General features: G+C 44.5%; 1 protein-coding gene across 1 annotated transcript in view; it reads left to right on the top strand.

Annotated features, from left to right (window-relative positions):
- The first annotated feature begins 16,254 nt into the window (after positions 1–16,254).
- Positions 16,255–23,680, top strand: part of LOC110298270 (scavenger receptor cysteine-rich domain-containing protein DMBT1) — a 125,682-nt gene continuing 118,256 nt past the window's right edge. The window contains exons 1-2 of the mRNA XM_085841244.1: positions 16,255–16,318; positions 23,279–23,377. Coding sequence (XP_085697370.1) covers positions 16,255–16,318; positions 23,279–23,377 — 163 coding nt within the window. The remainder of the gene's footprint in view (positions 16,319–23,278; positions 23,378–23,680) is intronic.

Raw genomic sequence — 23,680 nt, 5'->3', positions numbered from 1 at the left:
AAAAAGAGAATAGCCCTCTCTATTGCAGAGTGTATGTGATCGGCTCCCAGCATCCATGGTGGTTTACAAACACTGAAAACTCCAATTCCAGAGGATTTGATGCCCTCTTCTGACTATGAGCACCAGGCACACAAGTGGTGCACATATATGCATGCAGACAAGACATTCATACATATAAAATAAATCTAAAAGGCATGTACATGGTGCAGCATAGGGCACTGGCCAGGCTAATGCTGTGATAATGCTTTATGTTCGGATTATCTGGGTTAAGGAAGGGGTGTGGTTCCTAGTGGTCACAGAGACATTCAAGGAATCATTACCCTCCAGGGAGAATTGCTCAGGAACTCCACCAGTTATTACCACCATGCAGAGTGGGACCTCCTCTATGCTGCAGACAATGCAGATAGATACATTGTGTCCAAACGCAATCCTGCTTGCTCTCCTAGGTGTGAGACTCTGGACTTTCCCATCTTGACTAAGCAGGGTTACTAAGGATATGGGCTTCTCAGTAGGTTGTAAGAGGATGAAGCAGAGTTAGTCTCTCTCTGTTAACCTCCCCATAGACTCCTCACTGCTCCTTGAGGGGTTTGCCCAGGGAAGGAATCATGTTTTTCAGGAGGGCTGAAGCTAATTGAACATGCATAAGAAGATCAAGTGACTTATGGTGTGCAAACTTGAAACTACCTTATCTTAAAATCCTGCTTGGCAAGGCCTTGTGCAGGATCCTGGCACTCTCACGGAGGGGAGGAGGAGAAGAGAGAGGGAGTTACAGTCGATCTGCATTCATGAGCTTTCAACTATGAGCCTCAGAATAGTCCCGGGAGGAGCCCCAATAGGCCAGTCCTGGGAACTTCACAGTTGGCTGAACTCTCACATAGGATCAACAATGCTTGGCTTCATTTGCCCTTAAGAGTCCATCAATTTCTTGCTCCACTGGTTAACATTTTAAATTACATTTATCTGGTGTGTTGGGGATGAGAGTACCATGGTATATGTGTGGAGATCAGAGAACAACTTGTAGAAGTTGGTTCCATCCTATCATGTAGGAACTGGGGATCAAATTCAGGTCGCCAGGCTTGGCAGCAAGGACTTTACATGCTGAGCCATCTGCCTGGCCCCAGTTGTTAACACTGTGATGATCAAACTGGAAAATCTCTATCTGTGGAGCCCATTGGTGGTCACAGGCTCAGGGTCCACCCTGTGCCCTCTGTCATTACAGTCATGGACAATGTCTGGGGTACTTGTATATGAAGCTCCTTCACTACCACCTGTGGAAGTCCCCATATGGCAACCTGCCCAGCTACTACCACTGTCACTGAGGCAGGAGAGCAGAGATGAAGAAAGAGGCATCGAGATCAGCATATGACAGGAGGTATGGCAAGGGACTGAGTTAGTGGACATCGCAGTGACCACCACAGTTGGCCCTCTGTAGTCATGGAGTCTACATCTATGGACTCAACCACTTAAATAAAATTATTTAGAAATGAAACCCAATGGGCATGAATGTGTAGTCTGTATTTTGGTCATTATTTCGTAAACAATATAGTACAACTATTTACATTGTTATCAAGTATTGTTAAGTAAAGAGCATTTAACCCATTCAGAGGAATACCTCATCTCAAATTATACCACAGAGGCATAGTAACAAAACCACCATGATGCCAGCATTAAAAACTAATTGCAAAAAGTGTAAATACCTGCACACATGTACATAACCCATTAATCACTGTCTTAGTCAGGGTTTCTATTCCTGCACAAACATCATGATCAAGAAACAAGTTGGGAAGGAAAGGGTTTATTCAGCTTACATTTCCACATTGCTGTTCATCTCTGAAAGAAGTCAGGACTGGAACTCAAGCAGGTCAGGGAGCAGGAGCTGATGCAGAGGCCATGGAGGGATGTTCTTTACTGGCTTGCCTCCTCTGGCTTGCTCAGCCTGCTCTCTTATAGAACCAAGACTACCAGCCCAGAGATGGTCCCACCCACAAGGGGCCTTTCCCCCTTGATCACTAATTGAGAAAATGCCTTACAGTTGGATCTCATGGAGGCATTTCCTCAACTGAAGGTCCTTTCTCTGTGATAACTCCAGCTGTGTCAAGTTGACACAAAACTAACCAGTACAATCACACAACTGTTTAAAGTTGTCTAATTTTGCTTACATTAAAAACTTTTTTTTCCTATTGTAGCTTCTTTGTATTTTTCATTTCATTCAAATGTGTCATTTGAAACCAGCTTGTCGACACTTTTGCTACAACCTGACTGAAGTCACATTGTATCTATAGATCAACTGAAGGAAGTTGATATTTTAATAGTACAGGGTTACCCATCACATGATTCTGGTGAAATTCTATATCATTTTGGGTCTTTAATTTCAGTAGTATTTTCTAGTTTTATTTTCTTTCTCTGACTTTGAGTAAATCTGTCCATAAATACTCTTGGTTTTAAATGTAATAGTTATTTTGATTTTGGCACTTTTAACTTATAATTCTTTGCTAGCATATAGAGATGTAGATTTTTAACTGAGGTTTTAGTCATTGACTCTTGTAAATTTATATCTTTGTTCTTCTGTAGATCCCTCATTGTCTTCTAAAATAACTGTTTTGCTCTTTAATATTAAAAAGTGAAGTATATAGAGTTTATGTGCAGATTTTATGCAGATACTGTGCCATACATAAGAGACATAAGTATCTGTGGACTTTGGGATCCACAGAGGTTCAGGGACCAATTCTCGTAGATACCCCGGAGATATACACAGAATGATTATAATCTACCCTTACAGCAAAAAGTCAAGGGTACTACTTGACATTATTATAAAGTTGAGCCCACTATAAAGAGAAAGAATACTGCTCACCAGTATTTTAAAAAGATTTACTTATTTTATATGTATTAGTGTCTTACCTGCATGTATGTGTGTGCATCATATGTGTGCAGTATTCACAAGATTTTATCCACATGTCTCTCCTTTGGCTTTTATAAAGAGGGATGGTGAGGGCCGGGAGAGATAGCTCAGAGGTTAAGAGCATTAACTGCTCTTTCAGAAGACCTGGGTTCAGTTCCCACTGCCTACGTGGTAGCTAACAATCTTTTGTAACTGCAGTTCCAGGGGATACAATCCCCTCTTCTGGCCTCTCCAGGCCTTGCATGCATATACTGAACACACATTCATGAAAGCAAAACACTCATGCATACAAAAATATTTAAAATGAAATTAAGGGAAAAAAGGGATGGTGAGGTGGCTCAGTGGGTAAAGACACCTGTGGTTGATTCTGATGAGGACCCAAGTTCAATACCCTCTTCAGCTCATTCGGTGGAAGCAGAAAACTGAGTCCTATAAGTAGCTGTCTGTCCTCCTTGCACATGCCCTGACAAGTACATACCCTTCCTATGAATGAATGAATGAATGAATGAATGCCATAATAGTAATAATAATAAGCAGCATATGTAGATAGAGAAGTCAAGAGCAGCCAACCTGACTCATTACTGCTTTATGCTCTCCAGCTGTCATAGGCAGGAAAATCATCCCCCTGCCTCAATTCTTGCATGCCTAGATTGGCAGTAAGATGATCTTCTCTACTTAATCTCAGAAGATTAAGAAGGTTATGCTGAGTAATAGATGTGGAACAGGGAAGCAAACAAGTGTTAGGCAATATGAGATGCTGCTGATCATCTTTACTGGTGTAGCAACCGGGCTTTGAATGGGCTTTTCCCTTTTAATCATGTTTCTGCCTCCAACTCTTTTTCTCTCCTGCTCTTGTTTTTGTCTTATTTTAGACTCCTTGGTTAGTTAATAGTTTTTATTGCATTTATTTGGTGTGTGTGTGTGTGTGTGTTTATGCGTGTGTCATGGCATATATGTGGAGGTCAGAGGACAGCATGTGGGACTTGGTTCTTTCATTTCATCATGTGGGTTCCAGGGTATCAGACTTGAACTCAGGGCAAACACCTTTATCCACTGAACCATCTCACCAGCCCCAAGGTCTTTATTTTTAAATTATATGCATTCTAATAAAGCTATTGATTTTAGGAGGTCACAGAAACATACACAATGGTACAATAAAAGCTATGAAAGAAAGATGAAATTTTAAGACCTGTAAGTCATATAAAGTACTCAGAAATTGCTGGTTATTTGTGAGTCTAGAGGCTGCCTGGGGCTGAGAACAAAGAAAAACAAACCTGGGCATGCCCAGTAGTTAAAACATTCCTGGGAACAGCTTGACCATCTAAGATATAGAGGAATGTGAGGACATAACAGGGCTATCTGATCTGAGTCAACAACTCATAGAACTCTGACACCCTGCACATACATGTAATTTTTCTGCTGATGTTTGAATAAGCCAATAGTGTGTCGCTATGCTGAATTCCACATCCCTAAGTCCCTTACCTCATAAAAACCCCTAGCTTTTGAGCCTCGTGACTGACATCTGTTATCTCCTGTGTGGGATACATGTTGGTCCGGAGCCCCGTCATTAAACTACCTCATGTGTTTACATCAAGACGGTCTTTTTCATGATTTTTTGGGTGCACACCGAATCAGGAATTGATTGGGGGTTTCCCCACTATGTTCTATCATTTGGAGGTTCCACCAAGATATGCAGGACACCCAGGAACCCTGAAAGACCCCTTGGAGGTACATTTGTTTGTGTGAGTCTTGTATGTTGTCTGTTGTCTAAGTATCTAAGTGTGGCACCGCTGAATTTGTGTCTTGGTTTTTCAGTTCTGAGATTGTGGGTTCGAGTCCCACCTGGGTTCCCAGTTCTGGTATTCTGTATTCTGGCAGCTGCCACTGTGGACTGTGAGGAGCTAGTGGCTGTAGGAGGAGACGTCCTAAGGCCCCGCAAGCTGCAACCCTGGAAGATGTTCCACAGGTGGAAGGGGGTCGATGTGGAATCCAACCCTGGTCAGGAAGTTGTGTTTGGCTGGTTGTACAAGTCCAGGCGCGGACGAGTGTGCTTAGATATACTGGTGTCTTTTTTCTTTGTTGCTGTCTTGTTTTTGTTTGTGGTTTTCATCATGGGACACAGACACACATCGGAGGTAAAGTGGAACCACTCCCTGCCTGTCTGTCTGCGTGTCTGTCTGTCTTGTTCACTTGTGTGTTCTCCATTAGACCACCTTCTGATTCTGTTTTGTTTTTGGTTTGTCTGGTTTCAGGTCTGGTTTTGGTCCCAAGGGGTTGACTGATTATCTTGGTTTGGTTTTAGGCCGGTCTCAGGTTCTGGGGGCCTTCCCACGGAGAGAGGTCCATTTGGGTTGGTCGCAGTGACAGTGAGACATGCCAAAACGTTGCAGGCCACAACGCTGGAGGATGCTCCGGTGTCAAGCTGGGAAGTTGGATCTGAAACAGTCCTTCTCACCCCAGCAGCAGCAAGGGTTCAGTATATGCCTGGAACAGATAGTGTCAGGCTTCTCTGGAAATCGTGTGTAAGACGCCCTGTATTGGTCTTGGTTGTGTTTGTCATTTCTGTGGTACTGTGATTCTATGGTGGTTGCCTGAAAACGGTTTCTGTGTGTGTCTTCTGTGTCTCTTTGTGTTCGGACTTGGACTAACAACTGACGACTGTTTTTGAGTTATGCCCTCTGGAATAAGCCTAAGAATCCCTATGCTGACCACTTCCTTTCAGATCCTCAGCTGCCCTGCCTCCCACTCCAACTCCAGGGAGCAGCCAGCGGGTCACTGTGGTCCTGCCCATGGACCTGGAGCCTAGGGAGAAATGAGTTCTGGAAACCTGGAACAAAAGAGGGGTTGTCCCTGAAAAGTCAGTGGCCCTGGATGTTGTGGCTGCTGAAGGGGAGATAGAGGAGGCTGTGGGAGTGGCCAGCCAGGAGTGTCCTATGGTGTTCATTGCCCTGGTTGCTTTTCATACTTGCCTAATGGTGTTCCCCTTTCCCCTGCATCCGTCTCTTGTTAACAGAAAAAGTGCCTTCACTTTAAGATATCAGTGGCCCAGTGCAGCCAGCTGTGAAAGCTGCACTCCCTTCCCTGCCCTATGTGTTTTCTCTTCTAGGGCAGCCCCGCCCTAAGCTGCTAACCATCGAGGGAGGCATCCACCCACTTGGGGCTTCTGTCCAAGGTAAGGAGCACCTGTGAGTCTAACCACCAGGCTCTGATGGGGGGCTCATCTCTGTGTGGCTAGAAAGAGCCCCAACAATCTGACCAAGGTAATAGGAAGTTATAGAAGTTAGAAGAAGAACAGAGTAAGTCGGTAAGAAAGTGCAGAGGAGGAGAAATGAAGGAAGAAAGAGAGGATGAGGAAGAAAGATGTGTATAGAGGTCTGGAAAGAAGTGAGCTAAGACTGTAAGGGAGAACAAAGCTTCAGCAGACTTGGGAGAGATAGATGACAGTGGCAAATAGAGAGATTAACAGTGAGGGGAAGTGGAAATAGAGATGAAGGAGATTAGGGAGGTCTGAGATGAGAGAGATACTCTGAATGGGAAATATTTAGAGTAGGAACCAGTAAGTAAGAGACAAGCAAAAAGAAAGGGTTGGTATACAAAGACAGAGACCAGAGTCAGAATCAGAGATGTGCAGTGAGACAGAAAGATAAATCAGGGTAGAGGCAAACTATGAGAGAAGATGATTGACAAGATATGGATGTGATAATTAGATAACATCCAAAGGAAGCAAAGACAAGGAGGAGGAAATATATATATATATATATATATATATATATATATATATATATTGAACAATATGTGTGTGTGTGTGTGTGTGTGTGTAGAGAGAGAGAGAGAGAGAGAACATTGCATGAGATATCCATTACAGTTAGGAAACAGGAGCAAAGAGGTAAATAACAGACTAGAATCTGGAAAGGTGGCACATGCTAATAATGCTAGCACTTGGGAATGATTTGTAAGAAACAGGAATCCAGGGAATTAAAAAGAGATAAGAGACAAGAGAAAAACTTAAATGAAATGCTGGCCACAAGAGTCAGGAAAACTAGAGAGCTTAGATAGTACCTGGCAACAAAAGAAAGCATTTAGCTAAAGATCAATGTGTTTACTGTAAAGAAAAAGGGCACTGGGTGAGAGACTGCCCCAGAGAAAAAGAAGAGGAGCCTCCCTCATGACCAAACCCTTCCACCTGTTCATGGCTAAAAGTAAAGAGATAACAAAAGGGGTGCTAACACAGAAGCTGAGTCCTTAGAAGAGGCTGGTGGCCTACCTGTCAAAGAAGCTAAAAAATGGACTGTGTTTCATATTCCCCCACCAACCAGTGCAAAACAAGTTAGAAAAGTTCCTGGACACTGTGGGCTTTTGCAGACTGTGGATTCCAGATTTTACTAAATTAAAGAGGTAAACAGCCTTTCATAAGAAAAAATAAACAACAGGCCTTTGATGCTATTAAGAAGGCCCTAACATCGGCTTCAGCTTTGGACCTTCCAGACATGGCAGAAAACAAAGATATTGCCAAAAGGGGTTCTTACTCAGATATTGGGACCCTGGAAGAGACCTGTGGCATACTTCTAAAAAATTAGACCTTGTGGCTGTAGGATGGCCTGCTTGTCTGCATATTGTGGCTGCTATAATGGTACCAGTCAAGGACGCAGATAAATTAGCTTTGGGACAGAACCTGGTGATCTCAGTGCCACATGCCCTAGAAAGTGTGGTTCAGCCCCCCGATTATGGCTGACTAGCGCTCACATGACTCATTATCAGACCCTGTGGTTCAACTCTGATAGAGTCACTTTTGCCCCCCAAGTCTGAACTCAGCTACCCTGCTCCCAGACACAGACTGTCAGCAGGTTCTTGCTGAGACACATAGGTGGCATGGAGATCTGACAGACCAGTCACTAGAGGGTGTAGACGTTACCTGTTTCACAGACTAAAACAACTATCTAGAGCAGCTGTGGTAGCTGGACAGGCCCTGCCAGAGGACACATCAGCTCAAAAGGAAAAACTGATCGCCCACACTAAGGCCTTGCAATTAAGAAAAGGAAAAAGGCTCAAGATCTACATAGATAGCAGGTACGCTTCTGCCACAGCCCATGTCCATGAGGCCATATATCAACAGAGGAGTCTACTGACATCAGGAAGAAAAGGAATTAACCACAAATAAGTAGTACTGGCTCCACTGAAGGGCCTCCATGGACATCATCTACTGTCCTAATCACCAGAAGATACTGTGATAGCAAAGAACAACAACATGACAGACTGAAAAGCATGAGCAGAAACAGCCATTGCCCTGCTGGTGCTCCTGGCAATGGAGCCTGAGTTTGCCTACACAGCAGAGAACTTAGCCCTCATTTCTAAAGATTCCAGTCACCAGTTCAACAAAAAATAAGAGACTGTGATATACCTCCAGGGAAAGAAAATCCTGCCACAAAGACAAGCAGAGGCTATGATCAAACATATGCATCAATGAACTCATTTAGTGATAAGCAAGCTCATCCAGACATTCTCCAAGACTAAGTACCATGTATCAGGGTTAAAACACCTTGTGGAGCAGGAGGTGCACAAGTGTGTGCCCTGCCAAAGAGTCAATGTCTGCCACACCATGGTGGATCCAGGAAAAAGGTACAGGGAAGACAGACCTGGCATCTACTGAGAGGTAGACTTTACTGAAAAAATATAAATGTATAAATACATCCTGGCTTTTGTGGATACATTCTCGAGATGGATAGAAGCTTTTCCCTGTAAAAATGAAATGTGTGTACAGACCTCAGAGCTCAGGACAGATAGAAAGAATAAATAGAACTCTAAAAGAGACCTTGACAAAATTAACCATGGAGACTGGCACAGACTCAGTGCTCCTTCCCCTTGCCCTATTTAGAACTGAGAATACTCCCTCTTGATTCAGCTTTACTCTTTTTGAGATCCTTTATGGGGCTCCCATGCCCATCACTGTCTTAAATGATGTGTTTAAACCTATGTTGTTATAATAATGATCTGTATGCTAAGTTAAAAGGCTTGCAGGTGGTGCAGAAAGAAGTCTGGTCACAACTGGCTACAGTGAACGAGCTGGGTACCACAAAGACATCTCACCAGTTCCAGCCAGAGATCTGATCTACGTGCACGTACATCATGCCCAGACCCTCAAGCTAACCCTTAGTCTGTTTTTGCTCCCACGTTAAAAATAGAGTAAATACAGTATAGCTTATGGTCCTCCAGCGTCAACACCAACCTATAGTTAAGATAGAAGAAGAATATGATTTCTATTCTCCACATAGAGATATAGACTTCTAAAATTCTAAGAATTACTTAGTAGAAGAAGAGGGGAATGAAAGAAAGATGAAATTTCAGGACTTGTAAGTCATATAAAGTACTCAGAAATTGCTGGTTGTTTGTGAGCCTAAAGGCTGCCTGGGGCTGAGAACAAAGAAAAACAAACCCGGGCATGCCCCATAGTTAAAACATTCCTGGGAACAGCTTAACCTTAAAGATAAAGAAGAATGTGAAGACATAACAGGGTTATCAGAACTGAGTCAACAACTCACAGAACTCTGACACCCTGCACGTACATGCAATTTTTCTACTGATATTTGAATAAGCCAATAGTGTGTCACTGTGCTCAATTCAACATCCCTAAGCCCCTTACCCCATAAAACCCCTAGCTTTCGAGTCTCATGACCGACATCCATTATCTCCTGTGTGGGATACATGTCGGACCGGAGCTTTGTCATTAAACTACCTCGTGTGTTTACATCAAGATGGTCTTTTTCATGATTTTTTTGGGTGCACACCGAATCGGGAATTGAGTGGGGGTTTCCCCACTAGGTTCTATCAGCTACACAAATTATTTCACTTAAAAGATGTGTTCTGTGTGTGCAAACATGCCCCCCTTATCATCACTTTACAAGGTCAGTTTTTTTTTTTTTTTTTGACTGATAGACAATTAGTTTTCTTTTTATTCACTCTTTGGAGTTGTAGTCCCTGGATTAAAATTCTGGGAGTTTTTTGTTGTTGTTAAAAATATTGTCTTCATTCTTTGAAGGTTTCATACATTTATATAATGTACATTGATCACATCCATGCACTACTATCTCCCTCCAAATCTCACTGGTACCTCCACCCCACCTTTCTCCCACCTTCCTATCTCTCTCCCAGTCTCTTGCTTTAAATACCTCTCCCTACAAGTCCCATTATTGCTGTCCATTATAGGCACATGGGTGTTCATTCACTAGGGGATGAACAACCTACCAGTGGCCATGTCACCAAAGGAGAGCAGTTCTCTCTCCCTTGGCAACCATCGCTGCCAATATCTCCTCTGGTGTGGTGGGGCCTCCATGGTTGTTCCCCCAGTCATGGAATTTTGACTAGCTGGATATTGTGCAGGTAGCCGCAGGTGCTATAATAGCCATGCCGTGTCCAGAAGTCAGCTTTTCACAGCCTTCCTCCCCATCCCCTGGCTCTGGCTTCTTTCCTCTCCTTCTCCCATGAATTTCTCTTCCCTTGGATGGTGAGAGGTTGGTAAGATGATTCAGGCAAAGGGAGTGCTTGGCATTGCTTGAATTCAGTATCTCAACCAACTGTGACCAACTATCTCTGCATTAGCCACTACCCTCCATGAAAAGAAGTTTCTCTGGCCAAAGTTAAGAACAGCATGGATCTACCACAAATATTTAGAGTGCAGTTTGACAGGACAACAACTCAGCAGAATAAGAGGAAGATGCCCCCTCGAGCCTATGATCTTCCCACCCACGGGCTTTGGATCAGGTTTACAGAAACATGCATGAAGTCTATCTTGTGTAGGCCTTACAACCAATCAAAAAGTGACAAGTTAGGCTCATAACTGTCACACTATCACTCCTGTTGGCACGTCTTGCCAGCAGATTACAGGATTTAGTGACAAGTAAGACATTGTGTCTTCTCTCTACCAGCCCAGCACTGTCTGGCATTATGTAAACTTGTCAGCAGGGACAATTTCCTGGTCACTTGAAGGTTGATTTCTCCATGTCCTGAACCTGGATTAAAAATTTTTCTAAATAGTTGTGTGAACTTGTACAAATTCATTCGTGTGTGTATGTGTGTTTGTGTGTGTGTGCCAGTTATTCATGTATGCTCTTTTGCACCCATGTGTGTGTACCTGTATGGAGAAGCCAGAGGTCGACCTCAGGTCTCATTCCTTGGGAGCTATCACCTTGTTTTTTGAGGCAGTTTCTCACCAGTTCCTGGGTTCTACACTAGCTGGCCAGCAAGCCTAAGGATCCCCCTATTTTTACCTCCATAGATTTGGGGACAGTGCTCAGCCTTTTACATGGGTGCTTGGGATTTAACTCAACTTCTCATGCTTGCATGTCAAGCGCTTCACCAACTGAGCTATATCCACAGCCTCAGACAAAAGGCAGAAGGGAGAAGGATGGGGGTGGGGCAGCGGTTTAGGGGCCTCTCTAGGCCTAGTAATGCAGCAGGGACAAGGACAGCACTAGTGGTAGCCAACAACAGAGAAGTGGGACATGTTACAAGGCTCTCAGTAATGTGCAGGACTCAGAATCATAATCATGTATCTGTAACTTCAATTTTTTCAAATCCTATTTTTAATGATGGTTCTTAAACACTTCAACCTCCCTTGTAGTCCACCACCCACCAGAGGTAGTGGGAAAGAAAGGATGGGGGTGGGGGAAGTGGACCTGTTTAGAAATGTTCTTTGGACCAACTTCTGTCTGTGTTGTCTGGAAATCAGCAGTTCAGTTCAAAGGTTAGCAGGCAGTGAGTGCAGTTTGATCCACTCGAAAACACTTCACGGACACACCAGCAGCCCAGTACAGTACAGTCGTGTTAGCAACAGTAGTGACATGACCTAGCAGAGACAGCTAGGCCTCAGCCTTGGGTCTAGTCAGCAGGAGGGACCAACAGAAATACCAGGAGAGGTTCTCAGATGTGCCTCTCTCAGGGAAGTAAAGATCAGTGAAGACAGGAGATCCACAAGCATTGCAGAGCTAGCTGTACCAGCAAGCCAAGCTCCCTCTCCATCACTCCGTGAAGTCCTCCAAACATCATGTGTGCTCCATGTGTCTTACCTCAGTACAGGTCTTGTCTCAGTATTTGCATCTAATCGGCCTGAGTCCAAGGAGTCCTGACAAATGAAGTTCAACTACGCAATGTAAGGCAGACCAATACTTGTGTGTTGTCAGCGAAGAATCCTTCATCACATGTCCTCTCACGTGTTTGCTTAACAGAACATCCTTTTTCCTGTGTCTGCTTCAGTGAAACGTTTCTTCACAAGTCTGCCTTAGCCTTTCACCTGTGTCCACTTCAGGAAAGCACTCCTTCACGTGTTTGCCCCAACAAAACAGCATCTAACACAACTTACTCCAAAGAGGTCTTAAGTTTCCATTTCATGTTTCCAAAGATGAAAGTTCCTGTGATAGGATGAAAGTATAAAAGAAAACCCAGAAGAGGAATAGAGCACCTGCCATGCCACCCTCTATGATAGGAACCCCAAATTGGTGATGAACGATTTGATGATAACACAGCAAAAGGCAGGTGCCTGAAAAAGCATCAGAGGGAGTATACTGAGAATGTCTAAACTGAAAATATCAATTCATCTTCTTCAAAATTCCATGAACCGAATGCAGTTCCTTCCAGTGACCCAGGGTACTTAAATAGCATGCTGGCAGGCTCAAGGGAGCTGTCCCCCCTTCAGCAGCAACCTGGGAGGAACCAGTCCCTTCTTCCTCTCCTCTTCCCCCTCCTCTCTTGTGTTTACTTGTGTGTGTGTGTGTGTGTGTGTGTGTGTGTGTGTGTGTGTGTGTGTGGTGAGTGCAGGTGCAGCTGTCTGTGGAGGCCCAAGGCAGATGTCAGAAATCTTGCTCCGTTGTTCTTTCACTTTATTCTTTAAGGCAGGGTCACTCAATCAAACCCAGAGCTCATTGATAGGACTACTTTCATGAGTTCCAGCAATCCCCCAACTCCCTGTGTGTATCTTCTTCCAAGGCTGGAATTACACAAGCAGGCCACCATGATATTTATGTGGGTTCTGAGACTGCAAACTCCCATCCCGTTGCTTGTACTGTAAGCATTTTAAACACTGAGTCACTTCCCTGGGTCAGAACTGATGTTTTTTTTTTTTTCTTTTTATTGGATATGTTCTTTATTTACATTTCAAATGTTACCCCCTTTCCCAGTTTCCCCCTCCCAGAAACCCCCTATCCTATCCTCCCTCCCCCACTTCTATGAGGTTGTCCCTCCACCCACCCACTCACTCCCACCTCCTCGATTTCCCTATAAGCCTCAGATCTCTCATCGTGGCAGAGAATGTAAAGTCTTCCAAAACTCTACTATTCATGGGCGGGTCATCAAAGTCTTAGGTCAGTTTGCTTTTGTAAAATTCAGCTTAAAACTTTAATAAAAATACCTCAAGTTCCTTCCACACAGGACATTTCAAGCTTCTATCTGTAAGTGGGTGGGGGTGTGTGAATGTTCTTTTTAAAATAATATTTTTATTAATTCTTTCAGATTTTCATGCAATGTATTTGGATTATATTCACATTTTTCTCCCAGCCCCTTCCATTTCCACCCTTTCTTCCTTCCTTCCATCTTTGCTTCCTCACTCCCTTTCTTTTCCCAGTTTGATCTATTTCATGTTGCTCAACTCCTCTTAGGAGTGGGACTTGCCCACTGCATGATTGATTTATCAGGGCTTACGACCTTAAAAGAAATTGACTCTGTAGCTATTAAATACCAATAGTCCTCAGCTAGTGTTGGGATTCTATGTCCCGTCTCTATTCAGGAGGTGGTACAGTTTTTATACGCGCTGTAACCATCACTCTGAGTTCATATGTGCAGCTGCCATGTTGTGTCTGGAAAAAACACTTTCCTTGACACCATCACTGCCTCTGGCTCTAACAATTTTTCAGCTCTGCCCCTCCCCCACTCCCTCAAAGATACCTGATCTTTGATGGGAGGGATGTGATCATATACATTCTATTTAAGACTGACCACTCCTCCCCAGTCTCTTGTTCTCCACACATTGACCGTCTGGGGTTCTCTGTGTACATTGTGGACTACTTCAAGGAGAAGCTTCTGGACTGAAGGTTGAGAGTCACTGTCATCTCCCAGTGTCCTCAGTCATAACGTAGAAATGGGTGGGTCATCCAAGTCTTAGGTCAGTTTGCTTATGTAAAATTCAACTTAAGACTGTAATAAAAACACCTCAAGTTCCTTCCACACAGGACATTTCAAGCTTCTATCTGTGCGTGGGGGTGTGACTGTTCTTTTTAAAATAATATTTTTATTAGTTCTTTCAGAATTTCATGCAGCCATTTAGTGATTGGCTTTCTTTGGATGTTCTTACTCATGTGTGTGTGTGCGCGCGCACACACGTGCGCGCGCACACGTGCTCGCTCACGAGTAGAGGCCAGAAGACAGCCTCTGCTGTTATTTATTCTGCCAAGCTTTGGCTCACAAGATTCAGAACTTCTTGACTGGGCTAGGCTGCGTGGCCAACAAGCCCCAGAGGTCTGCTGTCTGCCTTCCCAGTGCTGGGCTCACAAACCTACACACCATGCCTGACTGTTTTTCTTTCTTAAAAAAAAAAAAAAGTAGGCTCTGGGGATTCAATTCAGGTCTCTATTCCTTTAAGGTAAGTACTTCAACAACTGAGCTATCTCCCAACCCCACCAAGGACTGAATTATATTCTGCCCTCTTGGCAGATGCTGTAAGCTACTCTCTCACATGAGGGAATTGAGGCTGTGAGAATCTAAGCTGATTTTTACCAAGTCATAGTGACTGACACAAGATTGAAACATTTATTTACATAGTTTTTTAGTGCTGGAGATGGAACCCAGGGCTTCCTGCACGCTCAGCAAGTACTCTGCCACTGAGCTAAATCCTGAGCCTGAGACCCAACCTTTCAAACCCAAGTCCCAGACTCTCTCCTTCTCGCACGTGGCCCTGTTTCCGACCTAACCATGTGTGGAGCTGGCCACTTTCTAACGTAGCACTCACAGTGGAAGCTCAGCTCTTTCAAATGGACGTGATGACTAAGACATTTGAGTCACCCAACTGGCAGGGCAGCCTTAAAAGTAAGACAGGAGCTTTCAGATATGTAAAATGTTCTCTTGCTATTCCTTTTCATGATGCATGGCCCAAGTCCACAGAACATTCTAGTCCTTTATACCTGTTCTATATTCAGGAATATAAGTTAGACAGGCTCTAGAAGGTGTGTGGTGAATCAGAAGACTTGGGGCAGAGGATACTTAAGGATTCTAGAAGATTACTGATTCAGGCAGAGAGAACATACCTGTGAAGGAAGAAGCAGCTAAAATCTGACAGAAAGGCATTGTGCTAAGCATGTCACAAATAAGGCTTCAACAATATGAAGAGACCCCTTCCCTTGATAAAGCTTATAAACCCATGGTGGCTAGTATTTGTCGACTTGACACAAGCTACAGTTACCTGGGAAGAGAGAACCTTAACTGAAATAAACTGTATCCATCTGATTGGACTGTAGGGCAAACTATGGGGCATTGTCTTGATTGACAATTGATGTTCAAGAACCTAACTCACTCTGGGCTGTGCTACCCCACCAGGGAAGGTGGTCCTGAGTTGTATAAGAAAGTAGAGTTAGTACACATAATTCCTTTATGACCTGCTTCTGTTCCTGTCTCCAAGTTTCTGCCCTGCTTGAGTTCTTGCTATGACTTCCCCCACTGATAGACTATAAGCTTTAAGATAAGATAAACCCTGCCTCCCCCCCCCCCCCAGTTGCTTTGGAAACAAACTAGAACAGGCCCATGGAGGAAATCAGACTGAGATGTAAGCAGTGATAACTAAGGCAGAATGTGTTGAGTGTTGTAAAATGCATACTCTTCATGAGTGCCATAGGAGTTGGAAGTTCAATTACATAAGTGTAAGTAGCTGGAGACCAATGGGGAATTTCAAGAGGAGGAGAGAGGTAGGTTGGATGTGGGCACTGAGTGATAAGCAGGGCTCTAGAGGCCTCTTACATTGGTATTGGCCATTTGCTACAAGGAAATACTTCAGGGGGGTTCTAGGGTCCTGGTAGCTTCTCTTCGATGATGGCCTAGAAGGTTCTGTCTGCCTAGCCACCAGCACACTCTTTAGCCTTTGTCTTCTCTGACACCGACATCCAGGTCTTCTAATGGAATGTATCTAATAGGCCAAACCACTCTTGCTCCTCAGAACAAACATGCAAGATGCCAAGGCAAACACATTGCTGTGCCCTGCTCCGGACGCTTGCCAATTCGAGCTGGAGAAGAGCATCGAGTTGCCAGGCCACTCCCACCAGGGATCCTGAAGAGAATATAAAGCTTGAACTTGAGGCGAGCCAGTAGCTGGAAACCCTCCCAACATGGGCTGCCACACCCGCCTACTTTGGCTGCTGTTCTTCCATGCTGCGATTCTACCTGAAGCAGGTACACAGCTAATGCCTTGTGACAGATGGGAGAAAGTGTGGTTTTGTCTCTTGCCCTCTGATGCACCAGCTTAAAATTAAGTCAACACAAAGGGAGCAGTTACTCTGTTTAACATAATCTGACCTCTGTTGACTGCTACTGTGGTCAGCCACACATCCCCTTGATCTGGTTTTTGGATGTTGAGTCAAATGTTTTAGGAAAGATTTGTTTTCTGTGAACATCAGTCAATTTATTGTTTTCATGGACTGTGGCTTTGTTTGTAGACTTCTGGAGGGAAATAAGGAAGGGCTATTGGCCAAGATGAGCCAGCAAGGGACTTTGAAGTGTTCTTTGGTTCCTGTGCTCAAGTTTTGGTATTTAGCACTCACCAAGAGTATTGAATTATAATTGGTATTTCTTTTCTAGTGTTGAATGGGTCTGGAAAATGTCAATAAAACCTCCTGGCTTGAAATATTTGATATGACAAATTACCTGGACTTGACTTGTAAAGATTTCTATTCTGAAAAATCAGTACTTTATAAAAACCAGATTGAACCCTTTGCTATTTTTGGTTTTAATGTTGTTCTCTACTGGTCTGCTTAGGGAAGTTTTCATTTCATTTGAGACTAATTTGAAACATTTACATGATCTTGATTATTTTTATCATTGTTCAGTGGCTTTGGGGGAAACCGTTAAAGTCTTTTATTGCTTGATTTATTTGCTTACTTGAGTATAGGTAAGATAGCAAACAAATGACTATTTCAAAATATTCATAATTCCATAATGAATTCATAAATTCAAAACAAATAACTTGATTACAGATAACTGTATGCATATATTTATGCAATATTCCCAGTGTTTAAAAAACAGTTAAGTTGTACTGGAGCATAAGGAATGATCTCGTGGGTGCTTTATGCTTTCTTTTGCATCTACATATCCTATAGTACTTGAGCCTGGGAATACAGGTTGGAGACACAGCAATCTAGTGGTGATTCTCAACCCTTTGGTGGTCAAACAACCCTTTCTTGGGGATCACCTAAGGCCAGCAAAACCACAGACATTTACATTATCATTCATAACAGTAGCAAAATTATAGCAACGAAAATAATTTCATGGCTGGGGTCACCACAACATGAGGAACTGTATTAAAGGGTCATGGCATTAGGAAGGCTAAGGACCACTGCTCTAGAGCCTTCAGGACCTAATGAGCACTTTTTAGTCCTAGGAACTTGAAACAAGTTTTGAATCCTCATGCCTCTGTGCCCTCTCCTACAAAGGCGCGTGACATGTGAGATTATTAGGTAGATTAATGAGGTGTTAGCAAAAGACTTCGAAGGGTCACTCAGACACAGGAAGTGCTCAGTCAGTCTAATTGCTGCTGTAGATGCTGTGGACTACAAGTTGTACATCTTAGATGAAGAAGTGAAATTATTGAATCTCAGATTCCCTTAGCTATGAGATCTCCACTTTCCAAGTTCCCCTAAGACATTGGGATAGTCCCCCTTTCAATATTTCAGTAGCTCTTTTCTTTCCCTTTTTCCTTTTCATTGTATGTATGTGTCTGTGTGGGAGCACGCACCTGAGAACCAGTCCCCTAGAAGCTGGAAGAGAAGTAAGGTCCCCTGGAACTAGAGTTACAGGAGCTGTGAGCAGCGCAGTGTGTGTGTGCTGGGAGCTGAACTCCAGTCTTCTGCAGGAGTAGCGTACTCTTAACTTCAGAGTTACCTCCTCAACCCCTCAGTAGTAATTCCCAAGTAATAGATTCAACTTTCCAGATATAGCAAAAAGGGGGGACTTTTCTTCCTTCCTCCATGAATAGAAAGCAATGTAGGTAAACACTGGGGACCTATGAACTTTACCAATGCTATGTGCAACGTATGGCGTTCCCTGACACATGAGAACTTTTGGAGTGTTCTGAGAGAATTCAAGAGTTCTAGCCAATCATTCTAGTTCTACTGTGGCAAAGAGGACGCTGAGGTTAATCTCATTCAAAGTGACAGTTCCGGCTTTGGGGAACCAAAGCCTGGATGAACGTGACTCCTGGATCAGTCCAGAAGACACCCCAATAAAATCTGCTCCTAGCCACAGCTGGGGCTGCTTTTGGGAAGTCCTCCTGGGGTATGGCCAGGCTTGTTTGGAATCCAGTATAGGAAGAATTTAGCATGGATGCAGGGGTGGGAAATAGAAAGATCTCAGTCTGGGACAAGTGTAACAATTTCTGAGAGCTTCGGGGTCAGGGTGGGGAGCGGTTCTCTTACGAATTTATTCTGGAAGCTCCCTTATAAAACAAGGAACAGCAGAGAGGGTCCACCATGAAAGGATCAACCGTGGTCCTGGGCCTACCTTCCCCTGAGCCCCACCTCTCATCTTACTGAAACTCAAGTCTGCAATTCAGTCACAGCTCTCCTCTCTTGCCTGATCTCTGTCCTCTTTGGTGTTGGCTGACCTCCTGTTCAGTGCTAGAGCTGTCCACCATGTTCAGCAGAACACACTGCTCTTCTGTGGCCCCATGCTGCGGCACAGCTCCCAGCACCACTGAGGCCCACTTCATACTTGGAGAAAAGGAATGGAAATCACTGAACAAGAATATTGGACCCTGGGCCCCCTCTGCCCACAAGCTTTCCAAAAACAAAAATAAGAGGATTATATACTTTTTCTTTCACTCATATTCTGCAAATACAAAGATAATTAAGGAGATCAGCCTGTCTGGTAGACACTTCTTTCAAGTCTCAGTTATCAATAGAGCTGTTTTTCCCCAGCCCTGGTGCCTCCTTTATCTCAGTGCCCTTGCAACCTTTCTGTCCTGTCCATGTTCTGCCATACCTCTGCCCTGAAATGTTTATGTCATTCTACAGCTTCCAGGTGGAGGGATGGGGGCTGAGGGGCTGGAGGTTCCAGGAGCCAAGGATTAGTGACAGGATATGGCACAATAGGCTTTGCCAAGCTTCTGGTAATTGCACAAGAGCCTAATGCACAATGGGACCAGTGTGACCTTCTAAGAACAACCACCCAGTGGGGTAGTGCAGCTCCCTGAAGGTCACTTAATGATAGAAGGGATTTGTGGGACTTGTAGATCACTGGAGCCTTGGGTATTACTGGGGCAGTTCACAGGAAAGATGCAAAGAGCAATTTGGTGGCCTCCTATGAAAGTTGTTGGAGATAGAGGGTAGGCCAGTTCTCACACAGGGGGGAATCTCTGCTATAGGTCTCTGGTGATATCTGATGACATGCCTCACTTTTGAGCTGATGGAGGCTAGTGATTTGCTAAGATTATTTTCCAGGGGTTATCTGATATTCAAAAAGGATGTTGGGTCAAATGCAGAAGGTGGGTGGTGAATGACTGTTGAGGGAATTAAAAATAGCTCAAAATGATTTTGATTTTGGATCTTCAACCTTCTGATTATTCAGTCATGACGGTCTAGCCAGCTTTGTATACTCTTCAGCACAAGCGCCTTTGTTTTTTCTGGGTGCTTTAGTTCCCAACACTTTTCCAACTTAAATAGGGAAACAGTCTCTACAAATCCCGCACCAATGAGACAGGAGCTAGGAAGGAAAAGAGGTCTTGAATTCAGGATAAGAACTTTGATCTTTACCTAGTAGATAACTAGGACCTAGTAAAATCATAAAAATGATGCTAATATGGCTTTGGGGGGTGAGTAGGCAGATGACATGGACAAGAATGGAAGAGAAATTAAATTAGGGAAAGTGAAAGAAGGACAGTACACACACATACACATGAACACACTTGCACACATGTACACACACACACACACACACACACACACACATGCATGCAGTTGTGTGCACACACACCTTTCCTTATTCTGGATGGCCATGTTTTTATACAACAGCAGTAGAGATCTTTTCTTCCTTTCTTTCTTCCTCCCTCTCTCCCTCTCTCTATCCCTTCCCCCCTGTCTCCCTCCCTCCCTTTCTCCTTCCCATGACCATCTACAATCCAGGTCACCTTGTTGGGTCTAATCAGCACACACTAGTTGGCTTCTAATGAGATGATGAACCTATAAATCTTTCAAAATGTTGAATCTAGGTTTGGTGGTACAACCTTTCAATCCCAGCAGTTAGGAGCAGAGTCCTATTCTTTTCAAGGCCAATCTTGAAATCACAGACAGGTCAGCTGAGCTACATAGTAAGACCCTGTCTTAAAAGAGAGTTAAGGCTTAATATATACACACAGATTTAATATTATTGATGAAAAGTAATTGGTGCCAGGCATGATGGCACACACCTGTAGCCTCATCCCTCAGGAGGCTGAGGCAGGAGGATATCGAGTTAGAGGCTGTTCTGGAGATACATAGTCCAGAGGAGGTGGGAAAGACTGGATAAATGGAAAATGGAAGACCTGACCTGATGTAGCAGGATGTGGGGTCAGGGAGAGGAAGAGGGGTCAAAGCCAAGCCATGGATCATTGACAAGACGAAGAGGGTACTAGGGAGGGCAGGTGCTGCCAAGGCTGAATGTTCTCCAGAACCAAACAAGGGTGCTGCCTCCTGCCAGCTGCTGGTCTGGGGATGCCTCCTGCCAGCTGTGGGTCTGGGGATGCCTCCTGCCAGCTGTGGGTCTGGGGATGCCTCCTGCCAGCTGTGGGTCTGGGGATGCCTCCTGTCAGCTGCTGGTCTGGGGATGCCTCCTGCCAGCTGTGGGTCTGGGGATGCCTCCTGTCAGCTGCTGGTCTGGGGATGCCTCCTGCCAGCTGTGGATCTGGGGATGCCTCCTGCCAGCTGCTGGTCTGGGGATGCCTCCTGCCAGCTGTGGGTCTGGGGATGCCTCCTGTCAGCTGCTGGTCTGGGGATGCCTCCTGCCAGCTGTGGATCTGGGGATGCCTCCTGCCAGCTGCTGGTCTGGGGATGCCTCCTGCCAGCTGTGGGTCTGGGGATGCCTCCTGCCAGCTGTGGGTCTGGGGATGCCTCCTGCCAGCTGTGGGTCTGGGGATGCCTCCTGCCAGCTGTGGGTCTGGGGATGCCTCCTGCCAGCTGTGGATCTGGGGATGCCTCCTGCCAGCTGTGGGTCTGGGGATGCCTCCTGTCAGCTGTGGGTCTGGGGAAGTTTCTTGGCTCTGTGTGTCCTAAGTTTCTTATCTGTGAAATGGTAATGGAAATGATGATAGAGTCTCTCTAAGTCAGCTCAGAATAGGGAATAGACGGTGCTTAGACTCAAGGGGGCACACCATGAGCATTGAATAAAGGGCAGCAGTCCCGACTCTGGACTCCCAGGAGCCTTAGAGATCTCTGCAGTCTCTTCTTGCTGCTAAACTCGTACCTCTGCTCAGTGGGCTGTATACTACCTCATCTGGTTATTCATCTGTGAAGAGGGCAAAATGACTGGGTCACTTGATAAGTTCCAGAGCATTATCAATGTGAAAGCACAGCGGCACGCCTAACAGACAGCTGGCAATGAATTAGGCTATTGTAAAAGTACCATGATCCAACTGCACCCTAGGACTGAATTCTTGGTTGTCTACTGAGCAGAGTCACCTTCCAATGGCTACAGTAGAGATATGGGCTGAGTGACAGATGGGTTCACCAGGGGGATTGCTGTGGGGGACAGCCTTGGCTTGCAATTAATGATGTTAGAGAAAAGTTATTGCTTTTGTCTAGGAGGAGCCATGAAGTAGTTTAAAACAAAACAAAACAACAACAGCGAAAACAATAACCCTGCCATACTTATTCTGAGTAGAAGCCAAATATCTTTTTGTTACCCAAATCTGACAGGAGCCTGATATAGCTGTCTCCTGAGAGGCTCTGCCAGAGTCTGGCAAATAACAGAGGCAGATGTTTGCAGCCAACCATTGGGCTTAGAGCAGGGGTCCCCAATGGAGGAGTTAGAGAAAGGACTGAAGGAGCTGAAGGGGTTTGCAACCCCATAGGAAGAACATCAATATTAACCAACTGGACCCTCCAGAACTCTCAGGGACTAAACCATCAACAAAGGAGTACACATGACTCCAGCTGTATATGTAGGAGAGGATGGTCTTGTTGGGCATCAATGGGAGGAGAGGCCCTTGGTCCTGGGAAAGCTTGATGCCCCAATGCAGGGGAATGCAGGAGTGGGTGGGTGGATGGGGGAGCATCCTCATAGAAGCAGGGGGAGGAGGAATGGGAGAGGGGGTTTCCAGAGGGGAACCTGGGAAAGGTGATAACATTTGAAATGTAAATAAAGAAAATACCCAAGAAAAGAAAAGAATTCTAAGAATGCAGTGTAAATGGCAATAATGATTATCTTTTTTTTTGAAAGTAAAATAACAAAACTTTATATGAAAAAAAAAGAAAAAGACAAAAACCAGGGCCAGACCTTTAATCCCAGAGGCAGGCAGATTTTGTGAATTCAAGTCAGTCTGGTTGGTCTGCATAAGGCCAGCCTTGGCCATATAGAATGACATCATCATACAAAAGAAAGAAAGAAAGAAAGAAAGAAAGAGAGAGAGAGAGAGAGAGAGAGAGAGAGAGAGAGAGTAGAAATTTTAAAAAATTAAAATTAGGAAAAATGACCATAAAGATCCTTCCAAATGAAAAAGGATAATGAAAATTCAATAAAAATAGATTTTTTAAGAAAGAAAAAAATGTTTTAAAAAGCAGTCCAAGAACATGGAATTAACTAAGAGCAGAGTAGAATTTATGTATGAACTGTCACTTCCTTAAAGAAAATACAGCATCCACTACAGACCACTAGAGAATCATAACAAAGAATACTGGCTGACCCATTGTCAAAATAACTGAAATTAACTCAGAAATGACAGCAAGAAGAATTTTTAAACCAAGTATACTCCAAATCAGAAGCTTAAAGAAAATGGGTTCCAGGGCACCTGATCTGTTCCCATTGGCACCCTGCTCTGGGTAGCTGCGAATTCAGATCCCCACACCTTGCTCTGCTGGGCTGGGGATTGGTGGGTTTGTAGCAAAACCCAAGAGGTTTCCATGAGACCTGGGTCTCATGCAAGGCTCTGACATGGCCGGTGTATCTCAGCTTGTTACAGGAGGGACATCAGCGGGTCCGGAGCAAGGCTGGGGAAGGAACGGCCTAGGAGAAGCTCCATCCAAGGCTTGTCTGAGGAGCAGCAAGAAGGTAAGTCCTAGCCAGACAATGCCTATGGCCTGCAGTAGAGGGGTTGGGGGGAGAAGGGAAGGGACATTGAGATGGGAAGACACCAAAGCCCCCAGGGATAGACAGTCCACACTCAGTAGGATGAGTCTCTATCCTCAGCCATAAACACACCCCAGTATTCTTTGTGCCCAAGACAGAGATACTGTCAGAACCTTCTCTGCCTTCTTGGTTCTCGGCATAAATCATGAAGAGTGTTCTTAAACGGTGGAGCACAAGGCAGCCACTCAAGAACTTGTAGACTATACACAGTCTTGGGTCTTACCC

Source organism: Mus caroli, unplaced genomic scaffold, assembly GCF_978045245.1.
Source record: "Mus caroli unplaced genomic scaffold, Mus_caroli_1 scaffold_8, whole genome shotgun sequence".
Classification (NCBI taxonomy): Eukaryota; Metazoa; Chordata; class Mammalia; order Rodentia; family Muridae; genus Mus; species Mus caroli.
Note: the sequence above shows the minus strand (reverse complement) of the source record. Positions and strands in the feature narration are given on the sequence as shown.